Source organism: Carassius gibelio, chromosome A2 (genome assembly GCF_023724105.1).
Source record: "Carassius gibelio isolate Cgi1373 ecotype wild population from Czech Republic chromosome A2, carGib1.2-hapl.c, whole genome shotgun sequence".
Taxonomy (NCBI): domain Eukaryota; kingdom Metazoa; phylum Chordata; class Actinopteri; order Cypriniformes; family Cyprinidae; genus Carassius; species Carassius gibelio.
The window spans coordinates 21,329,755-21,345,171 of record NC_068372.1 but is presented as its reverse complement, the minus strand read 5'-3'; the positions used below and the strand labels follow the sequence as shown (position 1 = coordinate 21,345,171).

Below are 15,417 nucleotides of genomic sequence, written 5' to 3'. Positions count from 1 at the left end.
TGTGTGTGTGTGTGTATATATATATATATATATAAAATGACTAACATTATGCTTGTTGTAATTGTACGATTGCGATGAAAGAAAAACAAATATGATTTGCACCTTTACAAATTTTTAAGTTTCAAGCATTATCCAATATTTTAGGACATGAAAGGGACGTAAAATGTACTGAACCAAACCAAACTTATGATAACTGAAAAAGCAGAGATCTTATTATCATGTCATTGTTAAAATTATACAGTCAGGACACTAGCGTAGAACATGAGACAGTGGTGCAGTAAAATTACCCTGATGAAAATCTTTTTTTGTATCGAACCTTCTTGTATTCTCTAGTAATACACTCTAAATACAGTCTGATGCACATCATGTAAAATGAGAACAAATTTGAATAACACAAAATATAAATTTACTCCAATAGAGAAAGGCATTTAAAAAAAATCAATTTAGTCAGAAAGATGAATACAGTATATAACAAAGGAAAAAAACAAACAATCATTTATTCATTCAAATGAATGTGTTAAAATGAGTAAATAAACAGAATTACTGTGATGCAGCAGAGGACTTACGAAAAAAGCTTGAAACCTAAAGCCTATCATGGGACCAATGTTCACATAATTTCTATAAATTATTCAAATAAATAACACTTGTACAAAAACTCAAAGAGAAAAGAGCAGCAATGTTATTGGTGGTGTAAAATAATCCCAATGAAATATACATAGTGTCATTAAACCTGTGATGAGTTATAATTTAGTCCGTTTAAAAAATTGTGACCACATAAAAGAGCCCCGGGCTTTAAAGTGACCTGTCAATGCCTGCAAAATCAACCTATAAAGCACTTCTGTCAGGAATCACTGAAAGACAGCAAAATATCAGATCTTGAAAAAAACTGAGAAGAATCTCATGCAAAGGTTGTCTGATGAGTGTAGGTCTTTTTGGGATTTACAATTAAATCATTTCAAAATGTGGTAAATACCAAATTAAGAATACACTTTGTATACTTAAAATTTCCTCAATGTAAGCATGTCCACTTAACAGAAAAGCTAATAAAGATCCTGTAATTTAATTCGGGGAGACCATCAGAATACATCAAAGCTTACACATATCTTACGGATAAACAAAAAGTGTGCATCCAAAAAAAAAAAAAAAATAATGGATAAAACCGGCTCAAAGGAATCAAAGACAGCTAATTTACTGAACTAAAAGTATATAATTGTGTTATGGTCTTGTGCTTTGGCTTTAAAAGTCTCGTAGCTCTTGTTCTGGCTAGAATAACCTCTAGTAAAGGTTTAAAACGAATTTCATTTGAGCATGTGTCTTCCCCTCCACGTTTAAAGATGTTCATTATTCACCAATAACTTATTAATACCTTTATTCAACAACTTTATTCAATAAGAGGCATTCCCGCCCACCTCCCTGTCAGCACAAACAGGTCCTCATCTCAACATTTCACATACAGCGATAGTATGACGACGCAGAATGATCGAGTCTTTTACAAATATAATGCTGATAAAAACCAGTTCTGCTGGTTGTTTCCTTGGAAATGTTTGCTTCAGTTCCGCCCAGCTTCAGCGCTCTTCCATCGACCAACCCAGCGGTGAAGCAACTTTAATAGGTTCTGCCTACAGATACGAGTAGACCTTCAGACCAGCTCAAGTACCTTTAGAAACAGGAAAAAAAAAAAACATTTGTAGTGCGATTTAATTTTGAGTTTTGAAATATTAAACAGCTGAGTGAATGTGACTACAGTAGGACAGATCCTCCTGGTTTTAGTAATAAAAAACAGCTCTCTGTAGTAAACACTGAGCTTTGTGTGGCTATTTGTTGTTTTACAGTACAACTCACCTTGATTGTTCCTTGACTGTTGGCTGCAATCAACACATTTGACTCCTGAGAATCAAAACAGAGAAATCAGGGTATTTCAGAGCATTGACAGAATATCCAAAACAAGATTTGGTTTGACAGTCTATTCGCCTGTGTTTGTCTGGCCTAAACCTCTCATGTCATTCCAGACTCAAAAACAGTAATGTGTTTCATTGCTGTTATGCTTTCACAAAAAGGCCTTGACATTTTATTTCTACGTAATTTATGTAAGGATGAGAAAGGCAACTAATTAAGACCAAGACACTAAGCAGAAATTCAGCTTGGTCAGCGCACAATTATTGTCGATTTTTTCCCTCTGTAAATGTCAAGTATAAAAGGTATGTAATACACAAGGGAGCTTGAAGCAGAGGTAATGTTTATGTGATGGTCTCGGCTAATAAAGCAGGCAAAACATGAATCCACTTTTTTCATTTTCTAATATTTCTGAGCTGGTTAGGCTTGATCACGGTTACTTTTATTAAATATTAACTCTTTGGGGAGCCATAATAACTGTGCATTTTCAATTCTAACAGGATACTGCAATTTAAATAAGACCTTTTAAGTCAAAAGAGAAATTATATTAAAGTATATAAAAAATATTTTTAAGTAACTGAAATAAAGCTTAAACAATAGTATAATTTTTTTAAACTTAAATTAGAAATGTTGCCTTGTCAAACAACAGAAACTAATTAATTAATTAATAAATACATCTAAATAAAAAATATTTTAAAACAAAAACATATACAAATGACAAAAGTACATAAACTAAGACAAAAATGTATATTGAAAACCTTAATGAACACCGTAATACGTTATCATATATTATTATATTATAATATATGGAGAAATCAAATAAATAAATTATTAAATACACACAGAAACTGAAAGGTCACCCATCATGCAAAATGAAGGCTCACAGAATTAATAAGATTAATAAGCTTTCAATTTACTCAAGTAAGATTTTAGGACAGAAATAAACTACTGCGATATAATAACATTCTTATGTTCTATAATAATAATAATAATAATAATAATAATAATAATAATCAATATTACATTACTATTATATTATTCAGTTTGATTGTGTTCTGGTCAAAACTAATGCGCCTTAAAAAGAAATACTTAAAAGTTTAGTAAATATTTTAATATTTAAAATACTGTTATTCATATTGTGCTCTGGTTAAATTCTTATGAATCCTTGCATTTTATTGTATGATTCCAATATTTTAATCTTTTTAAACAATGAACATGAACAAAATGGTTAAACAAAATTACAAAATGTCAGGACTGTGACAGGCCTGTTCAGATCCTCCTCCTAAAGAGGAAAGCAAAAATCGCCCTGGTTAATAAACACAGCACTGTGCACAGCAAATTAGCCATGGGCTAAAACATGACTTCATAGCAATGCCTTTTCCTGCAAAACACACTAGTTTAGACAGTAAAGCAGAGAGTGTGGGTTTAATAAGCATGAATTTCTGAATGCGGACACAGACCAACCTTCTCCCAACACACTACGCTTTGCTACCCTCACTTGTCCTTAATGTACCAAGGAGTTCAGTTCGACTGTCCTCATGTGCCCCCAAAGCCCTTCTTGTACTACTGCTGGTTTTAGAAGAGTGATTTATCATGTCAAATGTGATTGAGACAAGACTGAATCATACCCCATCAGGTAGAGCTCGCCAGCAGACGGCACTGACAAACTCATTGGTGTCGTCCTCTTTCTTGTCCTTGTCCAGGACACTCTTCACAGTGTCAAACTTGAAAGTTAATAGCGTCTTGGAGAGCCCCTTGTAGTACAAGTACAGTGAGTTGTTTTCACTTCCTGTGGTGTATAAAGTGAAAGCATTATCGAGGATAAATTAACAACTAGATAAACATTTATTACAATGCAAAAGTTAGTTTTATTTCCCTTTTTACTTAATAAACCCTTCATTGATTGGCAAGATCATATGTAGTTTAATCAAACAGATTACCAGTCTGAAATAGTTTTGAAGTAAAACGCAAACCTTTTAACCAATTTTGCATAGTGCCACTCACCACATGCTACATAGTCTCCATTAGATGCCAGGCCCACGAAGTTCTTCTCGTTGATGTGGCCTTTAAAGGAGCGCAAACAATGTGGCTTGTTCACGTTCCAGAGTTTCAGCTGGCTGTCTGTTGATCTGTAAGGGATGTTACAATTGAACTCAGATGTTTGGTTTGACTTGTAATTTGTAATTGGTGGTATAATGGTTCAGAATTCTAATGCTGCAGTTTGGATCATGGTTTTATTTGAATAGGGATAGAAATGTAAGGAAATTCGAGGATGATTTGATAACCAATATTGTTGTAACACTGTAAGCTGATATTGTTCCAAAAAGCTGATGTTCTGTTTAGGTTAAGTAACAAAATAAATCAGTACAGTACTACAAATTGAGACATAAATAGGTTTTTCCAAGAACTGTTTTACCCCTATAAAAACTAATTATCACACATTGGCTTCTTTCCACTTAAGACATTTTCCATTGACAGGATAAAAAGCACAAGAAATGTCAGTGTATACGTACGCAGACACAATCTCTTCTCCGTTGACAAATTTGGCATAGGACACTGCTTTCCTGTGGCCTTTGAAAACCATGATGGGCTGCTTAGTGTTTCTCAGGTCATAGTAGTGCACACAGTGGTCTGGGGAAGATTTAGAATGAATTGAAAAGTTTTTACGATTTTAGCAGGAAGTAAAACTTTTAATAGGTCGATTTAAATGAATTATGCACCTGCACAACCAAAGGCAAGGTGATATCGAGAGGATGGACTGAACTTGACACAGCATACATTGGCCTTCGCTTCAATGCTGGCTACTGAATTGTCCAGGTTGGTGGACCATAACTTAACTGGGGAACAACAGAATTTATTCTTAAGTATTCATCAAATCCCAAATCAAATAACTTGATCGGAACATTTCAGTTGCAGAAATACCTTTTGCATCATCCGATCCTGATGCTAAGAGCTTGGGGTCCATGAGGTTGAAATCAACACTCCAACACCTTTTCTCATGCTCCTTTGGAAATTAAGTTTAACAAGTCAAAATCCAACTTGTATTAAGTCTAAAGAAACTGCAATGTATTCACAAACGTACATATTCAATTCAAACTTAACCCATGACTGAATGTAATGCAAATTTGTGCTGCAACAACTTATCCAGTTGATAAGGAAAATAGTTTGTTTTTCAAATATTCAACCTTTAATTTAATCTGTTTTTCAAATGTTTTATTTAGAAAATTAAACTTAATTTTTTTTGTACACAATGAACAGCAATTTCTTTTCCACTTATTAATACTTTTATTGAGCAAGGATGGATTTTAATTGATTAAAAGCAATAGTAAAAACACACTTTTTTTCACTTTTTTGAAAAATTGCTGTCCCACTGAAAAGGGTATAAGAGTAATGAATGTAATCTGGCATCATCTGAGACATAAGGGTACCTGGTAGACCTTTGACCTCTGTCCTGTGAACCCATCCCAAAGAATGACAGTCCCCTCATAGTCGCTGCTCGCTAACAGATTTTTGTGGTAGCTACTCCAGCTGATACAGCTAGAAAAATACAAGACAGAAAAAAGAGAAATAAATCAAACATTCTCTTGTACTGCTACATGATCAACTAAGAACATTCCATCCAACCCCTGGTTTCAAACACTCTTTATACCTAATTTTAGAGTTACACGTCATCTCGTTGACAGGATAATGAATGTCCACAGCATCCTGGATCACAGTGCCGTACTCAAACACTTTAATTTTCTTAGTGACGCCGGCAATGGCAAAGTAATCACAGTCGCGGTCAAACTCAATGCTGCAAAAGAGGGGAAAGAGATGAGACAGAACAAGTGTTAGCACAGCGAGTTCTCCTGACTGTGCATGCTCATTATCTGCTCTACTTCCACTCAAACACAGACAAGAGCTGTAATGCATCCAAACAGCCTCTCACACACTTAGGTGATCAGATAGAAGTATGTCTGAAAAATGATGGTGTGATGAAATGAGCACTTTTTTCTTCTAGCCGAGTGAGGTTCTTAGGCTGGTTGAGGGTTGGTGTAATATAATGTATCTGAACATTGCATAAAACATTGAAATAATGGTTGGTTTGAGCCAATGATTATATTAGTAAACCAATAATAGGCTTGGGAATTGAGAACTGAACCAAATGATTTATGATGTTTGGATTAATCTGCCATCTTTCACTGATGAGGAAGAAACCATTCTAGAACATTTAGATCATGTTTCCTGCACTGTTGAACCTGTGTGTGTAATTACTAATTTATTAACGATAATGCACAGTTAAAGATACACCTTCAGACATTTTGTCATAATTGATGATATTTAATGGAATAGGCATGAGATTCATGAGCAACTATATATATATAAAGCTGGTCACTATTCCATTTTTTTTTTTTTAAATACAATACTACCCTCTGCTGGTTACTTCAAGAATTGAACAGACCGAGGACTAAAATGTGGTCTGAACTTCAATTTAGATTTTTGCAGCCTTACCTGGACACAATACTGGAGCCATTATAAAGGTCACTAGCATAAGACAGGGTGGCCAGAGGCCTCACAGAGTTGTAACGGGTAAACTTTGATAGACACTCCATGAAATCATCCAGTTGGTTAACAGTCCTGCTGTCATCTATTAATGAGAAAAGCAACTGTGTTGAATATAGCAGATTTTTTAAAATGACTTATATAAACAAATACACTGATACTTTGTATGAACCGATACACTATATATTGCTATGAATCAACCTACCCGTTATTCGAGACATCCTATTGGAGAAATAACACTGTTCCAGATCTTCAAAATGTGCAGTCAGTCTCTTTCGTCGTGACGCCAGAGTGCTGTTGTACCAAGTTTGTCTTTTACCCTAAAAGTAAAAACAGTGAATATCAGCATTACTCAAATGGATATAAACCAGTTATAACAGCCAAGAGAACAATCCATGATTTTTTTTTTTTTTACCTGTGAGCTTCCAAAAGTGTGTTGCATGTATTCTGTGGGGTCTATTATGCTACTGCGTAAGACAGAAACACAATGTTAATTATTAAATGGAGAAAAAAAATAGCATCATTGTCAATAATTAGATTGTCATCAGATGTATATGATAGAACATTGTTTTCGTCTTAATGCCATTAATTAATGTGAAATATTGCATATACCTGCATAGTTGGTCTTACCTGGGTCCAGGAGAGGGAGCTTCAAACTGGGGTACAGTACTGTCTAAATTGGGGTCCATTTCACTCACTGTGTACATACCACTCATTTCCTACAATAAATTAAAAATAATGTGTGTCCAAAGTTTAAAGTCAGTAACACCTTTATTTAGCAAAAACACAACATAATAAAGTGAAGTGACATTCAGCCAAGTATGGTGACCCATACTCAGAATTTGTGCTCTGCATTTAACCCATCCGAAATGCACACACACTGAGCAGTGAACACACACACACAAACTGTGAGCACACACCCGGAGCAGTGGGCAGCCATTCATGCTGCGGCGCCCGGGGAGCAGTTGGGGGTTCGATGCCTTGCTCAAGGGCACCTAAGTCGTGGTATTGAAGGTGGAGAGAGAGCTGTTCATGCACTACCCCCACCCACAATTCCGTCCGGCCCGAGACTAGAACTCACAACCCTTCGATTGGGAGTCCAACCCTCTAACCATTAGGCCACGACTATAAACTATAAAATAATCATAAAACTATAAAACATCATAAAACTAATTTTTTGATAGTAGTTTCTTGAGCAACAAAACCGCATATTAGAATAATTTCTCCTGAAGGATCATGTGACATTTTAAAATATATAGAAAACATATATAATATTCCTGTTTTTACTTTAATATTTAATCAAATTAAGACAAACTTACTGAAACCGTGTATATATATATATATATATATATTAGGGCTGCCAAAATAGCGCGTTAACGACGTTAATTAGTTGTTTGTCGTTAATTACATCAAATTTTTTAACGCATTTCACGCATGCGCAGTGTGACAAATTATTCAGGAAAGTCTCGTCGATCTCTGAATTCTCAAGATAGTAAAAAACTGCAGCGAGCGCCGCGTCGAAAACACCGAAGAAGCTTAAGGTTTTACCCCAGTTACTCTCAAATACATTCATGCCAAGCTCGATAAACAGAGACGACTTTGGTAGTTGATACGCTGGAGCTTCTTCCTGTTATAGCGTCCTGTATTTCACACTGCGCATGCGCAGAATGCCTACATGCAATACAGCTGCTTGGAAAAGCATATGCATTTCTACTTGTTTTTACTGGCACTTGAAGCATTCATAACGTGAAAATATCAATCCTAAAGTATTGTGGCAGAGCAAATGAACACCTCCCAAAAACAAGAGTGCCCAGAGTGCAGAGGGCGCATGTTTGTGTTTCTGAGTTCATTCTTTCGAGTTTCTCTATGCATAATTTCATAGATATGTGGCTATATTTAACAACTGGTTCACCTAAAACTCTTACACTATCTGTAGTTAAATGGCATGGTTTGATATAGTGCTCAGGTAAATTTGATTAAGTAAATGTTAAACTTTTGAAATTCAGAAAAAAAGAACCACATATTGATGAATCAATACATGAAAATGATGTATCTGTGTCCTGTTATTTATCTTTTGGTATGCATTTCAGAAAAAAAAATGTAAATGTAATTGCAAATAGTGATTAATCCTGATTAATCCACAGTAAATTCTGATTAATTTGATTAAAAATTCTAATCATTTGACAGCCCTAATATATATATATTCTGGATCACCATATTAAACTGACCTCAACTCGTTTGATATCCTCCTCCAAAAAGTTCAGTTCTTTTTGTAACTGCTCCAGTTGCTGTTGAAGTAAAGACAGGGAAACTTTCAAATTAAAGACCTCACTGCTGTCAACAGTGCATTATTCAACATTTTAAAAATAGATGTGGAGGCTCAACCTCTCTTTTATTTCTTCTGGCTTCTTTGAGGAACTCCATTAAGATCTGGCGCTGAGCAGCTTGTGATTCCTGGAGACAGAGATCATTGATGGATGAGCAAGAGAGAAGCAATTGGTCTTTATGAGTCATAGCAGGGGATTTTGTTCCCTCTTTGTAAGAAAAATTATCGTGGCATCAACAATTAAGCATGATATTATAAAATTAAGCTTGTTAATGTTAAGGAAAGTTACTATAAATTGACACAAATGATTTATAGTGAATATATATATATGTATACAGAGAGAGAGAAAGCTGGGTAGTAATTGATTACGTAATCAGATTCCAAAAAAATAAGTACTTGTAAGTAGATTAAATTACTTTTTAAAATACTCGTAATCAGACTACAGTTGCTTTTTTCTATGGATTACATACTATTCATATGATAGCAATAAATTATCCATAATTTATCAATTCTTTTAAATGATCCTTTCTAAAATATCCTGCATCTTATATACACTCAGAAAGACCAGTCATTAGTCAGGTGACTACACGGAATTTGACCACTGGGTTTCAATGTTCCATCAACTACTGATGAACACATCTGAATTATCACTCAGTAGGTTACTTAACTATCTATTTGAATGTCTTTGGAAGGCATTTGTCTTTAAAACACATTAAAATGCACAAATTTATTTTTGTATTTTAATATCAGTATGGTACAAGATTATCCTATTTAAATTAATGTGATAAGTAAGGTCAAAAGTAATCTAAAAGTAATCCGATTATATTACCTGAAATGTGTAATATAATGGATTATGTTACAAATTACAATTTTTGCCATGTAATTTGGAATCCATGACGGATTAGTTTTCATTTACATACATACATATATATATATATATATATACACATATATACATATATATATATATATATATATATATATATATATATATATATATATATATATATATATATATATATATATATATATATATAGACACACACACATACACACACACACATATATACATATATATATACGTATATACACATATACACACACACACACATATACGCACACATACACACACACACATATACGCACACACACACACACACACACACATATACACACACACACACACATACATACATACATACATATATATATATATATATATATATATATATATATATATATATATATATATATATATATATTAGGAATGTAATGATTCACTCAAATCCCGATTTGATTCACGATTTTAATTTCACGATTCAATTCTGATCAAAATTATATTTCAGACAAAAATCAAACGTTTCCTTTTATTGCTTGGACAAAATGCTGTACATTTTTTTGTGAAATTGAAATATAACTGTTATAATATACTAATTATAATAACTAATACATCACTTGCTATTGTACATATTATTGCTCTTTTGTTGGTTTTGATTGCTTCTATTGTGCTCGTTTGTTAGTCGCTTCAGATAAAAGCGTCTACTAAGTGACAACATTTTAATAGGATTTAAATGTAAATAACAAAACTTAATTGATTTTTTAAAACAAGCCCCAAATCAAATAAGTAACACAAATAAAATATACTTCTATAAACAAAATAAGGCTTTGTCTGTGCTTTTTCCATTTAAAATGAGAGGCAATAACTTCATTTTAATCATGACCCATAAAGGATGCTGCATACATGCAACATGAGCAGTTTTTAATCTAAATCAGATTGTATGGTTTTGAAATTCTGAAGCAAAAACAGAATGGTTTGACTTCGGTTTTGTGAAATATACAAAAAAATATCTGCATGAAACAGCGCACAAGCTGAACGAGATGCAAATTCACTCTTTGCCAGCAGGTGGCGCCTAAAGTGTTTCTTTGGTTTCTGCAGTAAACGATGCAGCACTACACTTATGAACTTTAATATGCATTATACAGAGACAAGATAAAATAAATAAATAAATACCATCTAAACCTTTCTAAAGACAGTAAATTGATGAATTGTGATTTGTTTAGAATCTCAACGGATTTAAATCGTTTTAATCTTTTAATCCATTTTCAACTACCGGTCAAAATTGTGGGATCAAAACGAGCTTCAATGTTTTTTGCAGAAGTTTTGTATGCTCATCAAGGCTGCATTTATGTGATTTTTAAAAAAAGGGGGGGAAAATATATTATTATGATGTAAAATAACATTTTTCTATTTTAATATACATTAAAATCAAATGTATTCCTATGATGAAAAGCTGTATTTTCAGCATCAGTCTTCAGTGTCACATGATCCTTCAGAATTCATTCTAATATGCTGATTTATTATCAGTGCTGGAAACTGTTGTGCTGCTCAATATTTTTTTGGAACCTGTGATCCTTTTTTTTAGGATTCTTTGATGAATAAAAAGTGAAAAAGAAGCACATTTATTTAAAATAGATTTTTTTTATTCTTATTTTTTTTTTAATAACTTAAAACTTTTATTCAGCAGTGTTAAATTGTTATTAAGTGATAGCAAATATTTATATTGTTAGAAAATATTTATGTTTTGAATAAATGTTTTTTTAATTTTAACTTTTTATTAATCAAAGAATCCTGAAAAAAGCATGTTTCCCAAAAAAATATTAGGTGGCACGACTGTTGCAAACATGGATAATTCTAATAATAAATCAGCATAACAGAATGATTTCTTAAGGATCATGTGACACTTTACACTGGAGAGACAGCTGATGGAAATTTAGCTTTGCATCCCAGAAATAAATTCTATTTTCAAGGATAAAAAAAAAAAAAAATGAGAAAACCTTATTTTATATTGTAATAACATTGGGCAAGATTACTTTTTTTTGTGGATCAAACAGATGCAGCCTTGATGAGCATAAAAACATTAAAAGTCTTACTGATCTCAAACTTTTGGGTTTAAAAAAAACGACAGTGTTTATATATATATATATATATAAAATTCACGGTTCGGTTCGATACAATACACTGATGTCACGGTTCGGTTCGGTTCGATACGTTTTAGATACAGCAAAATGTAAAAACATCTCAACTTTTCAGAATGCCGCAAGCGCACCGCGGGTCATGTGACAAGAACTAACCAATCAGCTTCATCCTTTCCCGTAACAACGTTGAAAACTGAGCCAAGATGAAGGAACAGCTGATCATAGTTGTATATGGATTGCAATTTTGAAATAAATTTAGTAGCAGAGCTACTGCAAGCGATTTTTAGAGCTGCAAATCCATTTATCCTTCGCTGAAATTTCCGCGTCTCATGGAGAGAGCACGTCATTGTTGCTTAGCAAAGACAGACGCCTCATGAGCGCTTCTGCCCAAGCGCTTTGGAAAGGAGGAGAAAGCGGCGCGACTAGCGTTTTCCATGCGTTTTTAGGCGCGATATGTGATATGTTTTTTTCGTCTTTTCCCAGATACTGACACAATAAGGTGATGTCAGCGTAAATGAGTTGACATGTTTCAAGTATTCCCGCTGGTGTTTTTTTTTTTTTTTGTATTCCCGCTGGTGTACCCTGTCATGTTGCAGATGCGACATACCGTTGTTTTTTTATCCACCACTCTCTTGCCATCACCATTATAGCTTAAAGGGAATCCAAAGTGCACCCAAACACCAGACCTGTTGGTTACTGGAGGATCTTCTTTTTCTGGTCTGTTAAACGCATTGGCCATTTTGCAACGAGCCTTCAGCGCGTACTGAGTGAGCGAGCGCCTGACTGAGTAGTACCCTAACATAAACATATAAGTTGGTGTTTTTTTCTTCTTCGGGAGTGTCAGGGGCGTTGCCTGTTACGTCGTTTGGGTTATTGGGCTACCTTGTTGAACGCATATCATTATATTTCTCTTTTTTTTTTTTCAAATATAATTAATTAGTCCAACGAACCGTTCGGTATACATAATGCGTACCGCGTACCGAACCGAAAGCGTCGTACCGAACGGTTCAATACGAATACGCGTATCGTTACACCCCTAATATATATATATATATATATGAAAATTGTAGAGTCACACTGAAGGCATCAAGGCTATTTGACCAAGAAGGAGAGTGATGGGGTGCTGCGCCAGATGACCTGGCCTCCACAGTCACCGGACCTGAACCCAATTGAGATGGTTTGGGGTGAGCTGGACCACAGACAGAAGGCAAAAGGGCCAAGAAATGCTAAGCATCTCTCGGGGAACTCCTTCAAGACTGTTGGAAGACCATTTCAGGTGACTACATCTTAAAGCTCATCAAGAGAATGCCAAGAGTGTGCAAAGCAGTAATCAAAGCAAAAGGTGGCTACTTTAAGAACCCAGAATATGACATATTTTCAGTTGTTTCACACTTTTTTGTTATGTATATAATTCCATATGTGTTAATTCATAGTTTTGAAGCCTTCAGTGTGACTCTACAAACCGTAAGTGTTAGGTCTGGCAACAGTAATGTTATGTGATGATGTGTACCAACCGCCTCCAGTTGTTTCTTTTTTTGCAACAGGTAGTCTAATATGAAGTTGACATTCGCTAAATCCATATTCTCTTGATCTGCACCAAGGACGTCTTGAAAAACCTGCCATTTGGTTCCATTCTATAAACATAAACAATAAGACATAATTTAATGTGGTAAAAACTATTTGTAACGGTTTATCAAATTTGTTAGTTTCCACTCATTATATAAATGGAGAGCTGGATGCACTTACAGGGTGATCCCGTTTCAGACGCTTCTCTTCAGATCTTTGTTTTTGTTTCAGGATCAGTTCATTCACTGTAAAACCATTAGAGAATTATGTCACCTATTATGTCATATAAGACTGAAAAATGTCTGATATAGAAACATATTGCAGATGGTAACAATCCAAATTTGAAAAGTAATTAACACATTATAAAAACAATATTAGCATACACATACCTAAGAAGTTGGGGTAGAGTTGATCCACATTATCAATGATATAATTACATTTTGGGCATCTGTTGCTGTCCTCCAAACTCTGTCGTATACATTTATAACTAGATAGAAATGAAGACATGATTGCTCGAGTATGCAAGTGGGTTGGAAAATGTAACATGAAAAGGCTAGAATAAACTCTCAGTTTAGAGAAAAAGTGCTTCTCACCAGAAACTGTGGCCACACTTTGTCATGTGAGCTTCCTCTATCATCTCAAAACATATAGGGCTGTGAAAAAAAAGATAGAAAAAAGAAAAAGTATAATAATGACACATGCGAACAGGCTTGCTTCCCTTTTCCAAAGAATCAACAAAAAGCTGAAACTTTAAAAATGGGTTTGTAAAGTGTCAAATAAACAAGTTCAACTTGTATTATTTTCTTACTTCCGTGGTATTGTATTGTTAATAAAATAAGTTGAATCTGTCAGTCTCTTAACATTATGTCCGATATCTCCATTTGTGGTCCACAGAAAAAAGTTCATACACGTTTGAAAACAACATGAATCTTAAGTAAATAATGACAGACTTTTGGGAGAATTATCGTTACCCCTAAATTCCTTGTTTACAACTATCTTTATCCTAGGAATTACAAAATGAAGTGCAGCGAAAATCGAGGATTTGCCAGATAAACCTGCAATTAAACTCGCACGACGTTGGAAACTGTTCAGAACAAGCACACTAAAACGGAACTATTCAGTAAAATGAGCCCTCTGCAGCCTCGTGAGAGAAGGTGAATCTACTAACCATACAAAATCATTACTCTTGTCCTCATACGGATTGATGAGACCGTTGTATAAGGGTCTTTTCCTACTCGACGAGCCCGGTCGAGCGCTCTGTCCCTCGGCAACCGTTCCCAAAGTTCGCGAGGACACCCCGTTACCCGAGCTGTTCCCGTTCTGAGCCCCGCTGCTCGATCCACCGGCGCCGCCGCTGCTACTGCTACTCGTACTTCCAGAGCTCGTCCCGGGGACGGACCCCGCTGAACCGACAGACTGCTGCTGTTGTTGCTGCCGAGTGTTTGACATGATTTAAGCCGTTCGTGCACGTCAGAAGGCCAGAGCTGAAGGTAAAATTACGGAGCTTCACCGCATCCGGGCGGCTGTGGGAGATACGCTAACTAGCTAAAGCGACACAGATAAGCGAAAGGAGCCAGAAACTTCCACCAAGCGCACTGCTAGCACTGAAAGGCGCTTATTTGAGCACAGCTGAGGCGGTTCTTCTGCATGCAAGAGAATCTCGTTAGGTCTGCTCGATGCTAATGTTGATATGCAGCTCCGCAGAGATTTGTTGACAACTCTGAGAGCTTTAGAAATTTCAGTCCACTGTCTGCAGGATGTTCACGTAAGAATTTCCCGAGTGAAACGTTCGCGTGACTCGGCACCGGCATCTGTTGGCTTGGAGGGAAACTGCAGTTATCAATCAAAATATTTTGGTTCGGATTAAATCATACAGGAACATCCAAGTACCGTCACCATGAATGCATGTTATGTTTAGTAGCGCAAAACGTAAATCTTTCGTCTAATTTTACTTAGAAATGTAAATGGTCTATTTTAAAATGGCTCTTGCGATTTCCCAGGCTATCAACCTAACAGCTTATGTGTACAAACAGTCAAACAAAATTCCTAATGCATATTAGGCTAAATGTCACTTTTTATTTATTAATTAATTAATTAATTTATTTTTAATTAAT

General features: G+C 35.0%; 1 protein-coding gene across 1 annotated transcript; it reads right to left on the bottom strand.

Annotated features, from left to right (window-relative positions):
- Positions 1-427: 427 nt before the first annotated feature.
- On the bottom strand, positions 428-15,111 carry LOC128030928 (E3 ubiquitin-protein ligase COP1). Its single transcript, XM_052619024.1, has 20 exons — positions 14,472-15,111; positions 13,897-13,956; positions 13,693-13,790; positions 13,484-13,548; positions 13,252-13,371; positions 8,821-8,889; positions 8,664-8,723; positions 7,066-7,154; positions 6,851-6,902; positions 6,641-6,755; positions 6,385-6,520; positions 5,543-5,686; positions 5,322-5,430; positions 4,816-4,897; positions 4,614-4,730; positions 4,407-4,524; positions 3,898-4,022; positions 3,522-3,682; positions 1,843-1,887; positions 428-1,657 (listed from the first exon to the last, which is right to left on the bottom strand). Exons 1-20 carry the CDS (start codon positions 14,750-14,752, stop codon positions 1,640-1,642), a joined length of 2,064 nt encoding a protein of 687 aa, XP_052474984.1. The 5' UTR covers positions 14,753-15,111; the 3' UTR covers positions 428-1,639.
- Between the last annotated feature and the right edge of the window lie 306 nt (positions 15,112-15,417).